Raw genomic sequence first — 24,047 nt, 5'->3', positions numbered from 1 at the left:
GACACAGTGATTTTTGGTTATTGATACTGTCTCATGGATCATAATTTATTTGAACATTCATCTTGATCATTTGTATGCTGGTCAATACAGAACTAAAACTGGATCTTCGGAGCAGGGGAGGGTTCATTTACATTTTCTTGTAATCTACCCTTTGGGTGATAATGAATTATTTAGAAAATCTGGGACTGAGATAGGAGGTATATTAGAATGCAAGGCAGATGTTGAAGTAGAAGGGTTTGTGGTTTAGAGCAATATATATGAAAAGTAAATGCTTGGAAATAGATATTTTCAGCATATGCCATGTGTAAGCTATCTAGAAAGAAAAATGTCTTTTTTCTACTTTAACTGTACTCTTTTGTAGTATGGATTTACAGTACAATAGATTAAAGATTTTTTTCTTGTTTGGTGATAATCTTTCTTCCTTTCAGTTTGTATTTTTTATGTGTTATCTGTCTGTAACTCAGTGCCTCCAGGGCATCCCCCATCTCTTTAAAATCCTGATGTTTCTAAGCACTTTACTTACCGGTAAATCCTGTTTCCTGATGATTCCTAAACACTTTGCTTCCAGCCATGTGCAGCACAAGTGTACAACCTGGGACCATATCCAGACTTCCAAAGCCTTGGTTGCAGCCCTTCAGAAGTCTCCAAAAGTTATTACTGAATTTTAACTTTTAATATGACAGCTATATATCCAATATCTCAGGGATTGCCACAAAGAAGAGGGAGTCAAGCTATTCTCCAAAGCACCTGCAGGACAAGAAGCAATGGATGGAAACCAATTAAAGAGAGAAGCTACCTAGAACTAAGGAAAAATTTCCTGACAGAACAATTAATCAGTAGAACAATCTGCCTCCATAAGTTGTGAATGCTCCAACACTAGGAGTTTTTAAGAAGAGACTGGACAGCCATTTGTCTGAAATGGTATAGGGTTTCCTGCCTGAGCAAGGGGTTGGACTATAACACCTCCGAGGTCCCTTCCAACTCTATTACGGTTGTTGTTGTTAATCATTGCACAGTTAGCCAGATGTTCAGACTGGATTTAACATTTTTGTCTACCTATCAAGTCCTTACCAAGGACCTGGGATAGGCAGATGTAGATGTTTGATGGTATTACAGATATCGTCGCAGGATGGAAGCAGTTCCTACTAAGACCACCTTTTGCAATTGACTAATGGCAAATTTGTCAATGCCAATGTGGTGTTCGAGTGGTACTCCAGTTGTTTTGGGATTGCACCTAAGGCACTACTACTACTACTACTACTACTACTACTACTACTACTACTTATTATTATTATTATTATTATTATTATTATTATTATTATTATTATTAATTATCTCTGGGATGGAATGAGAAAAACTAAAACAGTTTTTATTGCTAAAAGATCAAGTTTTCATTGGCAACTTCATCCCCCAAAAATGGATGCACGACAACTCAGAGGAATACGGCCGGCCTCAACAAACAGACCGGTGATGCGCTCCATAAGCAGAGTACACACACCAACAGTATAAATGCGATCTCCCCAACCCAGCGTTTCCATCCTGACAATGTTGGCAGTTAGCCAACGAAAGCTTGATCTTTTAGCAATAAAAACTGTTTTAGTTTTTCTCATTCCATCCCAGTGTTTACTTAGTTTGTTAATTTTAATATGCCTGGGATTCACATTTTCAATCTTATCAAGGAATATTATATCTCTGTAACTGGAGATTAATTATATTCTAGAGCAACAACAGAGATGGGCTAGGCAATTATTTGCTTCTCTCTATGGACAGTAGGGATTGTAGCAGAGTAATAATCTAATCCAGCCCTGTATTTATGTGCCCAGATTATTCATATTTACTCCTGTACTCAATGATTGGCATTGATTTGTCTAATTTTGGCTTTTGCCTGGCCTCTTTCTTGGAGGTAAATACATTGGAGTATTGTGTCTGCAATTTTTCCTCTGGAAAAAATAAGATAGCAAGAACACAAAGCAGATAACAGAAGAGCTGTGGAAGTTATATAGTATGTGACTTCAAACTAAAAGGTTATATTTTAGTTTTTTATTCATATTAGTTCTCAATCTCTGGACAAATTACCCTGTTTGGTTAAGGCACCAGGTTAAAAACCAGGAGACTGTGAGTTCTAGTCCTGCTTCAGGCATGAAATCTGCTGGTGGACTTTTGGACAGTCACTCTGTCTCTCTCAACTCAACTCAGTTCACAGGGTTGTTGTTGTGGGGAAAATAGGAGGAGGAGGAGGAAGGAATATTAGATATGTCCACCACCTTAGGTTATTTTTTTAAAAAATAATAAAGGCGAGATAAGAAAATAAATAAAGTGCTATTTGCATGAATATGAAAAGTCTTCATAATGCAAATAACTTCAGAGGAGGTATGTTTTTCTTTTCTTAATATTGCAACTAGAAAATGAAATATGAAACTGACCTCTCAGCCAGCTGGAATTCTAGCAATGGTTACCCACTTTCAACAAGACTGTTCCCCCCCCCCCGTCTCCCCCCCACACAGAGGGATTGACATTTTAAAAACTGGTCATGTGAATCCAAGGCACAAGTGACATCCTCACTAATTGGACTGTAAGTCGTCCATTTTCAAGAATTACTAACTGCTGTCAGAGGAAGGCATAAAGAGGCAAACCTGATAAACTTTTCATGTTCCTTACTGTCAATATATATATTTTTGTGCCTGGTTTTCAAAACCACTTCCCTTTTTCATCATCATAAATTTAGCCTTCCACACAAAGCATGGAATCAGAATTGAAATGCTGCTTGGCTGGTCATGGTGAGTCATTAGTAATGGTATTGAGGGAATAATCCTGGTCACTATCTGTTAGTCTTGCTCCTATTATTCAATAGGCGTTAACAATTAGAAATAGTTACTAAAACACTTGGAACATTTGTGAGGATGCTTACTTTTTTCCCCCCTCCTTGATGTAGTAGTACCTAGTTTATGGGCATTATTATAATGTTGGCAGATTCCTTTCCTAATGACTCCTAGCATGGATTTTTGTGCTTTTCAGAGTTGTTACAGATGAGTTGGCATCTTTGTCCGGTATCTATTATAATTCCATGGTCTTGTTCCTGGTTAGTTATAGATGGTTCCAATTCTATAAATGTGATTTTAAAGTTAGCATTCTTCCTCCTCCACTTGCGGTACTTAAATTGCATTACATTTCTAAACTTAATTGTGCTTGACATTTGGTTAACTATTCATCTATGTAAATCAGATTCCTTTCGGATCTTGCACCAGGCTGAATAGTTCACTATTATCTACAGACTTGGCTAGCTCACTGCTGCTGGATTCAAGGGGAGATATGAAGAACACACAGTGTCAGTACTCAGTGGAATTTTAGTTTCTTAAAAGGGCTAGCTCATCTCTTATCCCTAGGGCAAATTATTTTATGAACAGGTTTAAAAGCACTGGTCTCGGTGCAGATCCTTGCTAAATTACACTCCCTAATTTTCTCTACTGAGAAATTTGCCCATTTGTTCTTACTCTTTTCTTTCTGCCTTATAATAACTACAGTAGCTAGCAATCCATAAAAGGCCAGTTCCTCTGTTCCTGGCTCTTGAGTTTCTTCAACAGCTTTAATGAGGATCTTTGTCAAAGGCTTTGTGAAAATCCATGTGTTGAGTGTCACCTCCATTCATCTGCCTGTTAACATTCTCAGTAAACTCGGCAAGATAGGAGAGGCAGGTTTTACTTTGGTGAATTCCATGCTGATTTTTTCCTTCAGCAAGGTTTGTTCCTCCATGTTATTTTTCTTTAATTACTGTTTTCAACTATTTTCCTGGGACAGATGTTAACCTTAGTGGCTTATAATTTCCTGTATTTCTCCTGAGCCCCTTTTTACCATTTTCCATTTTATTCATTGTCTCCATGACTGCCAGTCTAAAGTTGCATTGCATTGTTAGATTAAACACAGAGCTGTTCTTTAACATTAATATGCAGGAGCATTTTTCCAGTCAACTGTCACATAATAAAATTGGTTCATCCAGGTTGTAGCTTAAATACATTTTTTTTTCCTCTTACAGAAGCAACAGAAATTGTGTTGAAGGCTCAGATCTTAGCTGGAGGAAGAGGCAAAGGTGTGTTCAGCAGTGGTTTGCAAGGAGGTGTACATTTAACAAAAGAGTGAGTCCAGTAAATGCAAATTTTTTTTAAAAAAATATTGCTTCTTTAAAAGTTTTTTCAATATTCATATAGTAATTTATTAATTGATTCCTCTTTTTTGTAGCCCTAAAGAGGTAGGACAGCTTGCTAAACAGATGATTGGATATAATCTTACAACGAAACAAACACCAAAAGGGGGTGTTAAAGTTAAGAAGGTAAGGAAACCTCCCACCTGAGTATCCGAATAAACATTATCAGGTGCAGTATGAAGCTACTGAGTCAATTACAGTATGTTATTGTTCACTAGATCTATATCAAATAAATGTTCATATGGGAATGAACAGTACACATTGCTTATTTAGATTCCTCACTTTTTATATTTTACTTTTTGCTTATAAATGTCAACTCAAAAAGCACATTCTGTTTAAGTTTTCTTTTGTGGTCTAGCACAGGGGTGTCCAACTGCCGGCCCACAGGCCAGATGCGTTATCGAGAAGCCACGCCCACCCCATTGCCGGCAATGGCAAAACAGTCCCAATAGTCTCGCGACGTCATGAGACGTCACGAGTTTGACATATCTGGTCTAGAAGAATAGAAAGAATTTATCCTCCATAAGTCATCAGCAGATGTATTTGCTAAGATCCAAAGTACTTAAATGACATAATGTACATCTTATATGTATAAGGTGACCAGTTTGATCTACACAGCAGTCATGTTAAAAAATATCACTCAGGAGACCTAGGAAAAATCTGTGGATTTTTTAAAAAAATTTTTTGTGGAGCTAATGTTCAGAGAAGACAGGACTTGCCTAGGAGGGTTCCAGTTTGCAGTGGTTTGTGTCTGTCTGTGTGTGTGTGTGTGTGCTTGTTTTTAGAATTTCAGCACCATCTCCCTAAATTGGTCTGAAAAGAACAATTTCTTGGAGTAGCGATGAATTGGAAGTAAAGGTAAAAGGTAAAGGTTTCCCCGCACATGTGTGCTAGTCATTTCCGACTCTAGGGGCCGGTGCTCATCTCCGCTTCAAAGCCGAAGAGCCAGCACTTGTCCGAGGATGTCTCCGTGGTCATGTGGCCGGCATGACTAGATGCCAAAGGCGCACGGAACGCTGTTACCTTCCCACCATAGTGGTCCCTACTTGCATTTTTACGTGCTTTCGAACTGCTAGGTTGGCTAGAATTGTTTCTAGGATTTTGATCAAATGGAGAATTAATCTCCAAAACAGAATTTCCAATTCATATGGAAGGAAGCTTCAAGCTCAATGACTCCCACCAGAATTTTGCAAATTCTTCTGAGCTTCTCCAGAGCACTGTCGTGGCCTAGAGGTGGATCTCTCACTTCGCAATCAGGAGACTGAGTTCAATCCTAGGTAGCAGCAGATATTTATCTCTCCGAGCACAATGAGTAATTGTCATTGCGAACTCTGCATAGGCATCAGGAAGTGCATCCAGCCAGTAAATGCTCAGCTCCAATCAGTCGCCCCAACCCTATTTGCAGGGTCATCAAAAAAAAATATCTAAGATTTTCTAAAAATGGACTGCTCACTTTCACTTCCATAATGAGAAAATCTGGGCAATTATTTTGTTTTATTACCAGAAGACAGGGAGGGCAGTTCACTTTCAGTCAAAGTGAGTATCTTAATTGCTCATGCATAGATTCATCTATGGGGAACAATTGTTCTTTGTCTTGTTTCATCTCATCTTTTCAGCCTACAAGACCAAAAATGTGCTAAAATACTGAATAATGCGACTCCTGGTGGCATTTGTATGTGTCTTTGGAAGCAGCATTAACCACCACAGCAGTCATTTTAAAACGTTAGATTTAAAATTGAGATACCAAATGTTACACAAACTACTATGAGGTTTATTCCTGAGATTTAGGGTATAAAACAAAATATCGTGCTCCCCCATACCTCATTCTCAAACAAGCCACAGTTACATAGTTCATTTTACCCCAACCAGAAGCCATATACTTATTACATGAGATGAAATAGGGATTTCCAATAGAGAGCTCTCATAAACCAGTGAAATTCCGTATCACAGGACTTCTTGAAAAAGTTGGGTTAGAAGTGGCACAACCTAGTTTATTGTCCTGGGTGCAGTTGTCCTCCTTATCAACCAATGAGCTTTTGAAAGTACATTTCTTTCCCTGCAGTGATACATAAAAATGTTAGTGCAAGATCAATCTATCTTAAATAAACAGAGTCCCCCCCCCCCGACTCCGTCAAACTATTTTATAGGTTTACATAAAATTCTCCTATGGCATCATGGCATTTGGAGAGCTTGGTTATCTTCAAAGACAGTTTCAGTATATTGCAGTTGATTTACCTGCCCCTGTTCTCCAAGCAATAAAAGAATTTAACTTTACTGAAGTTTGATTTAGATGGATGGATTTTTAAACAAAAATAATTAGAGTTTCTTGTAATAATAATATTCTGTGGAAGATATTACAGAAGCTTTCAATAATAAGGATGTGAATTCTTTCCATTCAGTTAAAATTTAAATATTTTGTCTTATTCGTCCTGGCAGTATTAATAATTTTATTTTTAAAAAATAAAATTTGCAAAGTTTTTCTAAATGAATATAACTTTATGCTTGGTATCAGACTTCTTTGGTACATATTTCTACTGTATGTGGGGAGATATTCTTGCATGGACATGTATTTAAATATTGATGCATTTATAGACATCTCTATGTGTGTTCCTGTGCTGTATGTATATTGACTTTTTGTTTATGGATTGTTTCCAAGAGTACTATTTGCATACTGCATGTACAGAAAGATGCAGATGTAAATATTCTTGAGTATTGGTGAGCCTATATTGGAAGGTTCTGCTGCCTGTTTAGTACAGAGAAGACTTCATGTCTCAAGTCTTATACAGTACAGACAACACCATGTTGCATCTCCACAGTGTCATGGTTCCAATAAATGAGACAGCATGTACATAAACATTGATACACAGCATGTACTTTTGTCTGCAAGTATTGGAGTCATTTCTGTGTCTGCGTGGACTAAAGGTCCAAGTCTTTACCACCCAGATATTGAGATAGCAAAGAGAAATAATTACAGATTTTTACTGTACTATGGATAAATCAGAATAAAAAGTTGGTTAATCTGTCAGTGTATTGGACTATTAGAGTTCCTTGGAAATTCCATTGGGCAAAATAAAATTCTACATTATTGAACTACAAGGAACATGTGCATGTATCCTAGTTGTATGTCCAGATGGAATTCTGTCAGAAATAAAAGATGGTCCACACACATGTCACAATGAATGCCAAATTATAGTTCCTTGTGGGTAAATCTGAGAAAATGAGGGAGGGAGGGAGGGAGGGAGGGAAGAGAAGGAAGGAAGGAAGGAAGGAAGGAAGGAAGGAAGGAAGGAAGGAAGGAAGGAAGGAAGGAAGGAAGTCTAAATGAGATAAGCAAGCACAAGAAATACATCAGTGTTGGATTGAAGCACAAGAAACTTTGCTGGAAATTCCACTAGGTCTTCATCAGTACAGCTAACATTCAATATTTTCTCTCTGGACCAGAGGGACAATTTTCACTTTTTAAATGAAAAGTGAATTTCATATTAAATGTCAGTATTGCTTTACTAGATGATATGGGTTAGAGGTGGGCATGAAATGCAAACTACACCTTGTATTGGGTACATCGTGTATTAGGATTGGAGCAGACATGTTCCAACCAGGCTTGGATTTCCAGCTGAAATCTGAAACCTCTAGTTCCAAATTATGGATAAATTCTGGATAGCCTTGTGAAGCCATTCTAGCCTACACCAAACTCACTCTCTCTCTCTCTCTCTCTCTCTCTCTCTCTCTCTCTCTCTCTCTCTTTGCCATGTTTCAATTCAAATGTGGCCCAGCACTTTCCTTTTGCTTACTGTTGCTGCTGCCATGCTTGAATTCAAGCTGAGCATAACCTATGTTCCCCACCCATCTCTTCCTTTCCCTTCCTGCAATCATTTTTCTTTATTGGCACTATTCTCTGTGTATTTTGTTTTCTCCATGTTTATCTTTTTCTCTCTATGCACAAAGCATTCTGTCCATCTTTCCCTAAAACATAATATAGAATTGCAATAAAGATATCATTTAATATCTATTACTGTCAGAAGACTGAATAAGGAAGACCATCCCATGTTATAAATAACTTACTGGGGTTATTAAAGCTGACATGCCTTTAAGGATGCTATCCTATTCTGGTTAGTATAGCTGCTCCATTTTAAGAATTAAGATAAGGCACAATTTGTAATTTAGCATAGTGTTTATAGTGTGTGAATTATGTTTGTTGTTTGCTTAATATACTACTGAAATTATTGACAAGCATTATTTCGAATTAATTCTTTCACGTACTAAATAAGATTCCAATGACTTGATGTAGATGTAACAATTGCTGCAGTACTGCAAATATTGTGTGCATTTAGTGTGAAATGGTTGGGCTGTATTTATTATAAATGTGAATGTGCTTTAGTCTAATCTGTTTTGCAAGGGTAACCCTCAGGCCTAAAGAAGAAGGAGACAATCTGCTGCCCTCATGAAACGTACAGCCCTAGAATAGTTAGTTAGAAAATGTTTTATTCTATTTTTCACATATTTAATGGAGGTTGCTGCAGTTAAGGGGCACTGGCCTCTTATACCCACTAATCCTCCAAAATTGGGCCACTGTCTTCACCTTAGGGTATAATCTGTATTGTGGATGATTCCCAGGATAAGCCCAGGAACAGCGTGGAACAATCCAGAGTTCAGTTCTTTATTAGCTTACATACAATAGACAGAATCTTGCTACAATTAGGTAAAGGTAAAGGTTCCCCCGTACATGCGTGCTAGTCGTTTCCAACTCTAGGGGCCGGTGCTCATCTCCGTTTCAAAGCCGAAGAGCCAGCGCTTGTTCGAGGATGTCTCTGTGGTCATGTGGCCGGCATGACTAGATGCCAAAGGCTCACGGAATGCTGTTACCTTCCTACCGTAGTGGTCTCTATTTTTCTACTTGCATTTTTACGTGCTTTCGAACTGCTAGGTTGGCAGAAGCTGGGACGAGTAACAGGCGCTCACTCTGTTACGCGGCACTCGGGATTTGACCCGCCAAACTGCTGATCCTCTGATCGACAGGCTCAGTGTCCTAACCCACTGAGCCACTGCTACCATTACTCTTACTCTCACCCTAAAGCAGGGGACCTCAACCTTGGCAACTCTCACCCTAAAGCAGGGGTCCTCAACCTTGGCAACTTTAAGACTTGTGGTCCTCAACTCCCAGAATTCCTCAGCCAGCAAAGCAAAGCTGGCTGAGGAATTCTGGGAGTTGAAGTCCACAAGACTTAAAGTTGCCAAGGTTGAGGATCCCTGCCCTAAAGGATATACCATGGGAGATTCTAGGGAGAGGCTATCCTTATTTTCTTCCCCTGTCTCTTATCCAGCTCTATTTTGTGCTGCCTCTTGTCTCCCCCACTCCCTTTCTGGAATGTTCTCCCTCTTTCCTGGGAAACTGCTCCTTCACTGTAGTCCATCACACCAACCCCCTCCATAAACACCATTTCTCACAGATTGTCCTAGGCAGAAATGGAAAGGTATACTATAAACACATGATGATAATATAATAAGGTACTCAAATTTTAATGAAGTAATTGATTTTATAGCACATAAAGGATTCCAGAATGTGGGTTGAACTCTGGCATTCATTTATTACATATGCTAGATTCTTTTCCTCATTTGGAAGACTTTATTTCTTATACAGCCAATAAAATACAAAGACTGTTGGATATTGTTGGCCAAGGCATACTAATAATATATTGTCAAATTACATATTGTAGGTTATGGTGGCAGAAGCTCTAAACATTTCCAGAGAAACCTACTTTGCAATATTAATGGATCGAGCTTGCAATGGACCTGTTCTTGTTGGAAGCCCACAAGGTGGGGTTGATATAGAAGAAGTAGCGGCTAAAACTCCAGAACTTATTTTCAAGGTATATTTTAGCTTAAAATTGTTCATGTTCAAGCAAACTGCATTGCTATATTCTCTTTGAATATGTAATCAAATATGGGTTGATGTGACTATATATAGAAGAATTAACATATCTGTAAAGCATTCATCAGATGTTCCAGGTGTTCTTTATGCATTTATATAGAATGCATATAGAACATCCAGAAGGGAAACTAATGATTTTTAATATTTGATTTTAGTGTTTGTAAGCAGTCCAAAGTCCTCTCTAGATGAGATGGGCAACACACAAATCTAATGAATAAAACAGGGGTTCCCACCCCAGGGGGTGTGAGACGATATTCCAAGGGGTGCAAAAACTTGGGTTTTCAAAGTTATAGTACATATGCATAATTTGTTGCCATTATTATTTTGAACTTTTGTAAGGGGTGCGAGAATATATCAGAAGTGTTTTAGAGGTGCAGGTATAGAAAGGTTTGGGAGCCGCTGGAATAAAATAATAAATAAATTCATAAAGATTTTGGTACATATTTAACACAAACAGGATGTGATCATCAATAACTGCTGTGTATCATGACATTATCACACAAATTATGTGAATTACATATAGTAGTCCTCAACCTATAACAGTTCATTTACTGTTTGAAGTTACAATGGCACTGGGGGGAAAAGTGATTTATGACCGTTTTTCACATTTACAACCGTTGCAGTATCCTCATGGTCACATGATCAAAATTCAGACACTTGGCAACTGACTCATATTTATGATGTTTGCAGTATCCCAGGGTCATGTGATCACCATTTGCAAACTTCTGACAAGCAAAGTGTCATGGTTCCAACTAATGAAACACTTCAAATAATGTACAGGGATTGTTTATTCTAAAAAGTCAATAATAATGTGAACAAGATGTATGCATGCCATGGATAGATGCCAGTATCTGAATTCTCCTCCCCTGAACACATTGTATCAAACACAATTGCCTCCCTTAATTTAAATGTCATAAATCACATTCTCCAATTGTTTTAACATGCAAAGCTTCACTTCCATTTTATAGCGCGCCTTTCCTTATCTTATTAAAAAAAAGCATTCTCCTCCCCCCAGCTTCATTTAATTCAAAAGCAAAAACAGTTTAAAGTAAAAGGCGGCCCCTCATATTGTCAAAGCAAAAACATCCAGTGTTTGCAGCGTTGACATCAAGTCAGTGGGGAAGCCAGATTCTCTTAACAACCGTTCTTAACTTAACAACTGTCTTGATTCACTTAACAGTGGCCAGAAAGGTCATAAAATGGATCAAAATTCACTTAACAACTGTCTTGTCTAGCAACAAAAATTTTGGAGCTGAATTAAAGGACTATCTGTACTTACAAGTACATGGTTTACATTATTTGAACAATGATGTAATCATTCTCCTATGCTAGAGCTTGTACAGACGTTCCCACGCTCTATTCATCTATTCATCTTTATCTCCCATTAAAATTTCTTACTTTGCAGAAATCTTGCTACTACTTACAGAAGGGTTTCCCAAACTGTGAGATGTGCCTCTCTAGGGGAGGTGCAGTCGGAGTCCAGGAGAGTTGTGAAAAGCCTTTTAGTTATGTTGTCAGAATAAATCCACCTTTCCCAAAGTTTCATTGCATTGTTTTCAGTGATCATTCAGTGTTTTTAGGGGAGGTATGAACAATAATATTGTACTGAAAGGAGGTGTGGTGGCAGCCTGACTTATGGAATAGCAGATCTAAAAAAAAAAAAAGGTCCACGTATTTATTCACGCTCTACATTTATAGCAGAATGGAACGTGAGCATTTTCAAAGTGTTATTTTACTACATGTAGATAGAACGTATCTGAATGTAGTACAAAGTGGGACATAACTTTGGAAGAGTTTATAACAGATGTAAATGACTTCTGCTAATGAGTAAATTCTGCAAGCTAATAAATACTAACTTGGTTAGTTTATTCTTTTTTTTTTTTGCAGTACAGTTCTTACATGCCTGTTGAAGAAAAGTCTTAATTGTATATCATGGGAATTATAGCCCGATAAATAGGTTTAAACTTGTAGCCTCAAGAAGCACTCTTTAAAATATGGGAGCCAGTTTGTAAAGTCAGGGAATACAGCTTATCATAGACAGTAACAGTATAAAGGAAATATAGGTTACTTAAATTCATCCCCATAAAGATATCTGTGATATCAAGGGCCTTAATTTCTTTCTTTAGTGCCGTAGTCTGATGGAGGTATAGTACTTTGAAATACCATACAATAGCAAAAGCGTCTGATTCTATTGATTTATAAATTGCTCGCTATTCACTCAGCAGATAAACATTATATTTTTCAAATTGGTTGCTCAAAATTCTTTTTCTTTTCACACGACAGTCTGCTATTATTTCAAATTATAGGAGTGGGGAATGGCTACTATATGAAAGACTGCTTAATGAGAGAGTAACAGAGCTTAACATGAAACTGGTCTATAATTTGGTGAGCACATAACATTCTTTAAACAGCAGCAACAACAGTAACAATAATAATGCGTATTTGAACTGAACCGTGAAGAAGAATATTGTTGGGCATTAACAAACATTGCTTTGGTTCCTTGTCTAAATTGGTCATAAAAATTAGCAGAATATGTATTCATCAATACCATCTGTATAGTAATTAAAAGTGAAAACTGGTGTCAGATTGCCTTGTCAGCATGCCACCCTGAAGAATTTCATGATTTTCAGAGGGACTCTTTTCATGGAGAGTGTGGTAATTATAACATACCCTGTAGCTGCATTCTTGGAATTTTGGCAACTTGCCAAATTTTAATTGCTAATTTGCAGAATATGTTGAGTGTTTTTTAACCATTAAAATTATACATTTGTTTTCCAGCTGAATATTTTTATTTGTGCCCTTTATTGTAACAGGAAGAAATAGATATTTTTGAAGGAGTAAAGGATACTCAAGCAGTACGGCTGGCAGAAAATTTGGGATTCAAGGGGCCTTTGCAGCAACAGGTAATATTTTCAGCAATTAGCTTTTAATTATGCTGAAATGTAATAATAATAATGATGATGATGATGATGAAGAAGAAGAAGAAGAAGAAGAAGAAGAAGAAGAAGAAGAAGAAGAAGAAGAAGAAGAAGAAGAAGAAGAAGAAGAAGAAGAAATTGTTGTTGGAAGGGACCTTGCAGGTCATCTAGTCTAACCCCCTGCTCAGGCAGGAAACCCTGTACCATTTCAGACAAATGGCTATCCAGTCTCTTCTTAAAAACTTCCAGTGTTGGAGCATTCACAGCTTCTGGAGGCAGGTTGTTCCACTGATTAATTGTTATAACTGTCAGGAAATTTCTCCTTACTTCTAGGTTGCTTCTCTCTTTAGTTGGTTTCCATCCATTGCTTCTTCTCCTGCCTTCAGGCACTTTGGAGAATAGCTTGACTCCCTCTTCTTAGTGGCAGCCCCTGAGATATTGGAATAGTGCTATCATGTCACCCCTAGTCCTTCTCTTCATTAAACTAGACATACCCAATTCCAGCAACCATTCCTTATACGTTTTAACCTCCAGTCCCCTGATCATCTTTGTTGCTCTTTTCTGTACTCTTTCTAGAGTCTCAACATCTTTTTTACATCATGGTGACCAAAACTGGATGCAGTATTCCAAGTGTGACCTTACCAAGGCATTGTAATATGGTATTTACACTTCACGTGATCTTGATTCTATCCCTCTGTTAATGCAGCCTAGCACTGTGTTGGCTTTTTTGGCAGCTGCAGCACACTGCTGGCTCATATTTAAATGGTCATCCACTAGGACTCGGAGATCCCTTTCACAGTTGCTACTATTGAGCAAGGTACCACCTATACTATACCTGGGCATTTGGTGTTTCTTGCCTAACTGTAGAACCTTACTTTTTCATCATTGAATTTCATTTCATTAGATAGCATTAGATGTCAGTGAATTGTTTTTGCTCAATCCAACTTTAAGATATTTCTGGTTGTGTATGAGTTGTATTCAGGACGTTGATGGTCTTTGTTTCATCATAATATCTTGTTATATGATTTAAGCTTTCAGGAAAAATAAAATATATTATAAATCGGTGATAGCAACAATGGAAACTATCAGTTAAACTCCAAGCATCTATTCTTGGACCTTAATTCTTTTTCTTCCTTGGTGTGGGAAATAGATTTTTCACTGTATAGTGGGAATGCTTGCTGGGTTTTTTTACAGACAGCTTTTTAAAGTGCCTGTTGACATTTTCAAAAGGACTTTTCCAGAACCTTGAAATGCTTTGCAAGCATAAAATGTACCCAATTGGTTTCCATGTAAAGAAAGGAGTGAATCTAGGTAGGAATGATCTGGTTTAGTCTGGTCTGGTTTAATAAAAAAAAAGACTCCTCATCACTTCCTCATCACATGGTTCATGCTCTGTAGAAAGCTTCAGGAGAAAGAAGATGACCACAACCCCAAATACCAGTTGGTCATCAGAATGATCTGCATTGTCTAAAGTAGCACTAGCATTCAACATAACAATCAAAAGACTTCTTTACTGAGATTAGAAAAGAGTAAAGAAAGCGACATGAACCACATGACCCAACTGAGTTATTTGAAAGAATGAGCCCAGAAAACCACATTCATGGCCTGGCTGATTGGGGAAGAGAGAAATACAAGCAAATACACCTGATCCTAACTCTTAATATATCTTCTTATACATGCATAAAAGCCTGTCATTTTGTACAGGCATACATTAAGAAACAATAGAGATAAAATCATGTATGCTCTTACATGTTTTAGAGATCTGGCCTCTACTTATCATCATAGATACTCTCAAACCAGTTTTTCTCAATCTCAACAATTTTAAGAAGTAAGGGCTTCAGTGACCAGAAATTGGAGAGTTGAAGTCTACAACCCTTAAAAGTCTTTGGAGTTGAGCAACACTAATCTAAACCTTAGCATGATGGAGCATGGATAATGTATACAAGTGAATAGATACTTCTTGATGATTGTACCTGGGGAAATTCTATGAAGAAGACAAAACTGAGTCTTCATAGTGATCCACTGAATATTTCATCAAGGGATGATTAGATAACATATACAGATATATTGTATTCTATATGATGATACAGAGTTATCTATTACTGTATGATGGCACCTGATTGCCAGCTGGATGCTAAAGAAAATCTTACATGTCTTCTACTTAAGCAAATTCATTTGAAAACTTATAGGCAGTATTAAAAACACTACTTGACCTTATTGGCTGTTGAATGTACTGTTAATCTTTTTGCTACTCTGTACACTTAAAGACGCGGTGGCTCAGTGGGTTAGGACGCTGAGCTTGTCGATCAGAAGGTCGGCAGTTTGGCGGGTCGAATCCCGAGTGCCGCGTAACAGTGTGAGTGCCTGTTACTTGTCCCAGCTTCTGCCAACCTAGCAGTTCGAAAGCACGTAAAAATGCAAGTAGAAAAATAGGGACCACTACGGTGGGAAGGTAACAGCGTTCCGTGCGCCTTTGGCATCCAGTCATGCCGGCCACATGACCATGGAGACGTCCTCGGACAAGCGCTGGCTCTTCGGCTTTGAAACGGAGATGAGCACCGGCCCCTAGAGTCGGAAACGATTAGCACGCATGTGCGGGGGAACCTTTACCTTTACCTTTACACTTAAAGTCCTGTCTAGATCAGCATCTTGTTCCCATAATGGCCAAGCAGGTACCAATGGAAATAACTGGAACTGAATGCTACATTAGTTACGTTCCTAGTAATTTATGTGAGAGACACATTTGCCTCTTTTACTTGAATTAATATAAGCCCATTTTAGTATTAACCATTTACATCTTAATACTTTTACATCCTGTGAAAATTTTGATATCTATTTAAAGCTCCTCATATGGGTAATAATATTATTATTGTTTGTAGTACAGCTTCTATAGTTATTTTTTTACCTATCCTGAATTTCTTTCCATTCATGTTCATCTTAGCGATACAGATGACACATGCATAAAAAACAAGCAAATTTAGATTTTCTATATACATTTTACTGCTTTAAGATTTATTCTCAGGATATGAAGCTCATGCAAGTCACTATCATTTTGAGTTTATTTACTTTTATTAAACATATTTATATGGCCACCCAACTCCCACAGCTTTATTTATTAAACATATTTATATGACCATCCAACTCACCTTGTGCAACAAGCTTGATCTTTTTTACTGCTCTGGGAAGAAAGAGCTGATAAACTGTTTTTCAGCAGAGATTCCCATATCATCAAAATGCCACTTTTATAAAACCTTTGAATTTTTGAAAATACCACTTTTAATTAATTTCCATCCCAACTGTGCAATTAACAAATGCATAAACATTAAGATGATTAACACCCATTTGAAGTTTTAGCAGCATCATTAATGAGAGAGAATTATTATTACATCTTTTTAGCTTTTCATGTCATTATTAGCACAATACATGAACTGCTTAACAAAACAACAGCTAATACATTTCTTCCCATGTGCTGTAACCTTTGCAGTGTGATTTACTGAAGCATAGAAACATAATGGCTACATCAGTGTAATCAAAGGTCTATTTAATTTGGTCTTACGATAATCATTTATATTCCCCAGTAGGTAGATACTAGAAGAATTGTGGTACTACAGTTAAAATCTAATGTCTAACAAGCTGTGGATAAATTTTCATAATGCTTGATAGCCTTTTAGTTGTCTCTTTGGTGAGGATGGTTATTTAACCATCTTATAAAATAATGCATGATTATTGAATTTCTTTTCAAGCATCAGTACGGAGATATGTATTTTAAGTTTCCTTTATGGTAACTATGTCAGATTCAAACACATAGCACTAGGTTTTATGTTACTTGTTAAGTGGAATTGCTATTTCAGATTAAATGCATTCTGAAAAAAAGTTGACAGCTGAACTCTGCACATTTATACTTGCATAAAATCGCTCATACCAGTGGGAATAATAAATCCCACTGGAATATGACTTAAATTGTGGAAGAATAATAATAATGTATTGATCTCAGCAACTATTCCTGGCCCTGCCTACTGCTGACCTTGCCTCTTGGTCCTCTTTTTTTTAAAGCTCAGTGCTCCAAACAGCTGCCATTTTCATCCTCCAAGCAGACAAGTATAGGTGTCATTTTAATTTCCAACAACGGCCTGAAGTAGCATTGCTTTGAATTGTCATGGAAAATCAAAGTGAGAAATTTCATATATCCATTAAAGTGTCTGCTATTGGCTTACCACGCCTTTCAAATAAGCAGTCTGGACTGACCATCAGCTGAAAGCTCTCTAGTTAAAGAATCCACTCAAAATAGTCTTTCACTAAATAGAAACTCTGTGTTAAAGAGGCATGTTAATCTTTTGTGTTTTGTTTTGTTTAAAATGGAACAGTCTTAAAGCAGAGGTCCTCAATCCCCTTTGAATCAAAGCCCTTCCTTCCTTCCTTCCTTCCTTCCTTCCTTCCTTCCTTCCTTCCTTCCTTCCTTCCTTCCTTCTGCTCCCTCCACCATAAAGAGGAAGACAAAACTAAATTGAAATGTCTATTTTTAAAATAATTATTAGAATGTTATTTTAAATATCCTCCCTTTATCACATCAGCAATTATAAAGGTTGGTGGAAAGTTTTGGAGAGACTGTAGAGGCTCCACTCAATCTTTAGAAAGGAAGGGTACTGGTACTGCCCTTCCTATGGAGCAAACAAACGTGCAAAAAGAAGTATATATTTTCTTTCAGGCTCCCAGCCACCCGGTGCGCGCTCACCTCTTCGAACAGGCAGTGGTGCGCGCGCACCTCTCCAAATGGAGAGTGGCACCGCCCGTTTGGAGAGGTTTGGGGAGGTGCGCTCGCACCTACGGTCGTTCGGAGAGGTACGCGCGCACCTCTTGGAGTGGGCAGCGGCGCCGCTTCTTGGGAAAGCTGCCGCGGCCCGTCTGCAAAGCTGCCGCTTTCTCAAAGAGTGGCGCCGCTACCCGTTCGTGTGGAGGTACGTGCGCACCTCTCCAAAGGTTTGGGGAGGTGCACGCGCACCTACAGTCATTCGGAGAGGTTCGCGCGCACCTCTCAGAATGGGCAGCGGCGCCGCTCTTTGAGAAAGCTGCCACAGCACGTTTGCAGGCTGCCGAAAGCGGCAGCTTTGTAGACGGGCCGTCGCCGTCGCGCAACCGGGAACCAGTTCCATCACACATAAAAAAAAATGGCAACCGCGCGCGTCCGTGCATGCGCAAGAAAAAAAATCATTTTTCGCATGCGCAAAACTTTTTTTGCGCATGCGCGTGTATGTACGCACGCACGCGGCTCCCACTTTTTTTATGTGTGATGGAACCGGTTCCCAGTGGCTCTTTTCCTTTTTCAGGTTGCCGACCCCTGGGTAAGAGTATTCCTTATCACGAATCCTGGGAACCTATTGGTTAATGTCCACGACATCATTGGTGACTAGTAAACCAGTGATGTATTTAGCCTCATTGTTTTGGGTGAAAGTAACTCAGATGTACATACTTCCTCTCTGGGCCTATCACTTTCCATCAGAAAGTTGCTTTAAAAGTCAAATAGGAAAAGGAAGAATCATCAATACACATTTATTTATTGATTGATTGATTGATTGATTGATTGGTTGGTTGAATTTATATACCACCCTATTCCTGAAGGACTCAGGGCGGTTCACAGGGCAATTAAAACAGTACAAAAAAGAATAAAATGGAATTAAATTAGTACAGGCCCATAATTCCTAATAACAATAAAATTAAAATTTTAAAATTAATATAATTTAATTAAATACTTTAAAATTTAAAATCCCTCAGTCCAGGCCAGACAATTCGAACAGCCAGGTTTTTAAGTCCCGGCAAAAAGAGCGAAGGTCGGGGGCAGTCCGAAGCTCCCCCGGCAGTTCGTTCCAAAGGGTGGGTGCACTCACAGAGAATGCCCTCCCCCTGGGAATCAACCGCTGGCAATCTAACCGGCGGAACCCTAAGGAGGCCCTCCCTGTGGGTGCGCACAGGACGATGGGAAACTGATGCTGGTAGAAGGTGCTCCCTAAGGTAATCCGGACCCATGCCATTTAGGGCTTTATAGGTCATCAACAGCACCTTGAATATCACCCGGAGGGCAACTGGAGGCCAATGCAGCTCACGGAGAAGAGGTGTTACATGAGAGTATCGGGACACTCCCATTACTACTCGTGCGGCTGCATTCTGCACCAGCTGAAGCCTCCGAGTGGTCCTCAAGGGCAGCCCCATGTAGAGAGCATTGCAGTAGTCTAACCGGGAGGTCACAAGTACATGAGTGACTGTACGTAGGGCATCCCGGTCCAGATAGGGCCGTAACTGGCGCACCAGGCGAACCTGGGCAAAAGCCCCCCTGGTCACGGCTCCTATATGATCTTCCAAACTGAGCCGTGAATCCAGGAGGCGTGAATCCAAGTTATGAGCCCTATTGACGGGTGGTAACACCTCACCCCCCATCATTAAAGATGGAGAAGAGTGATTCACTCGAGATGCCGATATGCACAGCCACTCAGTCTTGGCAGGATTGAGTCGGAGCCTGTTTCTCCCCATCCAAACCCGATCTGCCTCCAGGCAATGGGACATCACGTCGAGGGCATCACTGAGTTGGTTCGGGGTGGAAAGAAAAAGCTGGGTATCATCAGCGTACTGATGATACCCCACCCTTAAACCACGAATGATCTCACCCAGCAGCTTCATATAGATGTTGAACAGGAGGGGAGAGAGGACCGACCCCTGAGGAACTCCACAAACAAGAGGCCTCGGGGTGGACCTCTGCCCTCTCGTCAACACTGACTGCGAACGGCCCAGGAGGTAGGAGGAGAACCACTGTAAAACAGTGCCCCCCACTCCCAGCCCCCTATGACGTCACAGCAGGATACCATGGTCAATGGTATCAAAAGCCACTGAGAGATCTAAAAGGACTAGGACAGAGGAACAACCCCTGTCCCGAGCCCACCGGAGATCATTCATCAGCGTGACCAATGCCGTCTCTGTGCTGTACCCGGGCCTGAAACCCGATTGGTACGGGTCCAGATAATCAGTTTCCTCCAGGAACAGAGGGAGCTGATGCGCTACCACACTCTCAACAACCTTTGCAAAAAAGCGGAGGTTGGAGACCAGACGATAGATATTCAAAATGGCTGGGTCCAGGGCAGGCTTCTTGAGAAGGGGTCTCACCACCGCCTCCTTCAAGGCGGCAGGAAAGACACCCTCACTCAAAGAGGCAGATATCATTGCCTGGAACCAGCCTCATGTCTCCTCCCGAGCTGAATAAACCAGCCAGGACGGGCACGGGTCCAATAAACAGGTGGTGGAGCTCAGTGTCCCCATAATCCTGTCCACCTCCTCGGGAGTCATAGGATCAAACTCAATCCAGATAATACTACTCTCAAGACCGCTCAATTCCTCCCCATCAGACTCTACCCAGTCAGAGTCCAAACCAGTCCGAATCTGAGCAATTTTGTCCGCCAGATGCTGGCTGAACTCCTCGGCCCGCCCCTGTAAGGGCTCCTCCCTCACCTCCTGATTAAGGAGGTAAAGAGTTACCCTAAACAGGGCAGCCGGGCGATTATCTGCGGATGCGATGATGGCCGCGAAGTGATTATTTATTTTATTTATTTATTTTATTAAATTTGTATACCGCCCTTCTCCCGAAGGACTCAGGGCGGTGAACAGGGCATATATAAATAGAAAATACAAAAATTAAAAGAGAATTAAACAATTGCCCAGATAAAAAGAGTAACAATATAAAAACCCATTAAAAACCCTAACATCCCCCATCAGGCCAGGCCAGCTTGTTCAAATAAATGGGTCTTCAGACCACGCCGGAAGGAGCGAAGGTCCGGTACCGTCCGGAGCTCAACTGGCAGTTGGTTCCATAAAGCCGGAGTGCCCACAAAGAAGGCCCTCCCCTTGGGGGCCACCAGCCGACATTCTCTGACCGGAGGCACCCTGAGGAGGCCCTCTCTGTGGGAACGCACAGGGCGGAGGGAAGTTGATGCCGGCAGCAGGTGGTCCCCGAGGTACTCCGGACCCATGCCATGTAAGGACTTAAAAACCATAACCAAAACCTTGAATCTCACCCGGAAGACAACTGGTAACCAATGCAGCTCGCGGAGCAAAGGTGTAACATGGGAGTACCGGGAAACTCCCAAGACAACTCTCGCGGCCGCATTCTGTACCAGTTGGAGCCTCCAAGTGGTCTTCAAGGGGAGCCCCATGTAAAGAGCATTGCAGTAGTCCAGGCGAGAGGTCACGAGCGCATGAGTGACGGTACATAGGGCATCCCGGTCCAGATAGGGCCGCAACTGGCGCACCAGGCGAACCTGGGCGAAAGCCCCCCTAGTCACGGCTACTATATGGTCTTCCAGGGTAAGCTGTGAATCTAGGAGAACTCCCAAGTTGCGAGCCCTATCCACGGGGGAGTAAAAACTCATCCTCCATAGAAAGAGGTGGAATATTTTGAATGTCCCGGGATGCCGGAATGCACAGCCACTCAGTCTTGTCAGGGTTGAGCTGAAGTCTGTTCCTCCCCATCCAGACCCGAACCGCCTCCAGGCAACGGGACATCACATTGAGGGCATCACTGGGGTGGTTTGGGGTCAAAATGAAAAGCTGGGTATCATCGGCGTACTGATGATACCCAACTCCAAAACCACGAATGATCTCACCCAGCAGTTTCATGTAGATGTTGAACAGGAGAGGCGAGAGGAACGACCCCTGAGGAACTCCACAAACGAGAGTCCTTGGGGTCGACCTCTGCCCCCCTGCCAACACCGACTGCGAGCGTCCCAGGAGATAGGAGGAGAACCACTGAAGAACTGTGCCTCCCACTCCCAATCCCCTGAGACGCCGCAGCAGGATACCATGGTCGATGGTATCGAAAGCCGCCGAGAGGTCTAATAGGACTAGGACAGAGGAATGTCCTCTGTCCCGGGCCCTCCAGAGATCATTCACCAGAGCAACCAATGCCGTCTCCGTGCTGTACCCGGGCCTGAAACCCGATTGGGACGGGTCTAGATAATCCGCTTCATCCAGAACCAGGGGGAGCTGATGCGCCACCACACTCTCAACAACCTTCGCAAGAAAGCGAAGGTTGGAGACCAGACGAAAGTTATTCAACACAGCTGGGTCCAGGGCAGGCTTCTTGAGGAGAGGTCTCACCACCGCCTCCTTCAAGACGGCGGGGAAATTACCCTCACTCAAAGAAGCAGATATAACTGCCTGGAACCAGCCTCGTGTCCTCTCCCGAGCTGCATAGACCAGCCAAGAAGGGCACGGGTCCAATAAACATGTGGTGGAGCTCAACCTCCCCATAATCCTGTCCACTTCCTCAGGGGTCACAGAGTCAAACTCCTCCCAGATAACATCGACAAGACCGCCCGTGTCCTGATCGTCGGACTCTGCCCAGTTGGAGTCCAGACTGGTCCGAATCCGAGCGATTTTATCCAACAGATGTTGACCAAACTCCTCGGCACGGCCCTGCAAGGGTTCCTCCCTCACCTCCTGATTAAGGAGGGAGCGGGTCACCCTAAACAGATTATACTTCGCCGTCCTCATCGCCACGAGGTAAGACCTAATAAAAGATCTTAGTCGCAATCGGGCAGATTCAGATCGGCTGGATCTCCAACAGCTCTCCAGACTCCGTCTCCAACACTTCAGTTCCCGTAGCTCCACAGAAAACCATGGAGCCCAACGAGATCTGCGCCGGGTCAGGGGTCGCAAGGGTACAACACGGTCAAGTGCCTCGGTGGCAGCCCTCTCCGAAGCCTCCACCAAGGCATCAGCCGGGCTGTTTTGGGAGTCAGGAGAATAAATAAAGGAATTGGTTTTAACAAGGAAAAAATAAATCACCAATTCATAAGAAGTGTATTAGACTTTCTTCTTCACATGAAGTATCCTAAACTTCACAAAAAAACTTTTTGGTGTAATATTGGAGTGATTTAAGGTGTGTGCTGTGGTGGGGGCACAATTCTGATGTTGGGGGATGCTTGGCCATATCTGCTTTATGTATGAAATATTTGTTACTTTCCTTGTTGGCTTATTTGTGGAACATTTTTAATGATGCCATCTATTTGGTGGGGGATTTTCTCTGGCAAGAAAGATAATACAGACAGAAAGATACTCTGGGAAGTTTAATCCTGGTCACTCATCAATAAAATTAAGCACAATGAATTAAGCCAGATTTTGAGATCAAATAACCCTATTTTTCAACTGTTGTTTCTGCAGCAGAAGTCACATTTTGATGTAGGAAGGGCAGGTTTAAATATTTTCTAAACAAATTCAGCAACTAATCTACATTTGTCAGCTGCATATTGCTTCACAGTTTCTGAATTTAGTCTCATTAAGGTAATCACTTTAACTTCCATATCAGCATAATGTATTCATTATGAACTCTCAAACTTGGTTCATTGTGCTTAAATTAAGTTTGTTTGAATTAATGATGCTGTTCTTCCTTCCTGCAAGGCCCTATTTAGTGCACTGTGAAGAGGGAGTCTTTATGCAATATTTGACAATGTTTTGAACCAGCAATCTTTTTTTTTTACTTGAGGGAGGAAGAGGGTAAGGCATCAGCCATCAATCTGAAGACAATATAAACCACTTCCAGTTAATAAAAGTATGTTAACATTTTAACCTCTCTTACCAATGGAGAAAATACAAATAGATTTAGTGGTATGTTTGGATTATTTTCTTTTTCTTTACCCCCTCCCTATGATTTTCTGTTTATGTTGTTATGTCTTCCTTTTTCAACTTCAGGCAGCAGATCAAATAAAGAAGTTATACAATCTTTTCCTACAAATTGATGCCACTCAAGTGGAGGTGAATCCCTTTGGTGAAACTCCAGAAGGACAAGGTATGTTTTGTTTTTTTTAAAAAGGTGGTAATGGGTTGAATATTAATCTAACACTTTTTAGATTAATGTTCTTGCGCATGGGGTTTTAGTACATCAAGCCAGAGCTAACGAATATTAAAAAGTAATAAAAATTCCTCACATTCTCAGTATCAGAATGGTGTCTTAGAGAATTTGAAC

General features: G+C 40.6%; 1 protein-coding gene across 1 annotated transcript in view; it reads left to right on the top strand.

Moving 5' to 3' along the window:
- The window catches only part of SUCLG2 (succinate-CoA ligase GDP-forming subunit beta), a 254,905-nt gene that overhangs the window by 134,285 nt on the left and 96,573 nt on the right, over nt 1-24,047 (top strand). Inside the window, exons 3-7 of the mRNA XM_083355183.1 lie at nt 4,031-4,130; nt 4,234-4,324; nt 9,913-10,065; nt 12,941-13,030; nt 23,774-23,870. Coding sequence (XP_083211309.1) covers nt 4,031-4,130; nt 4,234-4,324; nt 9,913-10,065; nt 12,941-13,030; nt 23,774-23,870 — 531 coding nt within the window. The remainder of the gene's footprint in view (nt 1-4,030; nt 4,131-4,233; nt 4,325-9,912; nt 10,066-12,940; nt 13,031-23,773; nt 23,871-24,047) is intronic.

Source organism: Vipera ursinii, assembly GCF_947247035.1.
Source record: "Vipera ursinii genome assembly, chromosome: 2".
Taxonomy (NCBI): Eukaryota; Metazoa; Chordata; class Lepidosauria; order Squamata; family Viperidae; genus Vipera; species Vipera ursinii.
Note: the sequence above shows the minus strand (reverse complement) of the source record. Positions and strands in the feature narration are given on the sequence as shown.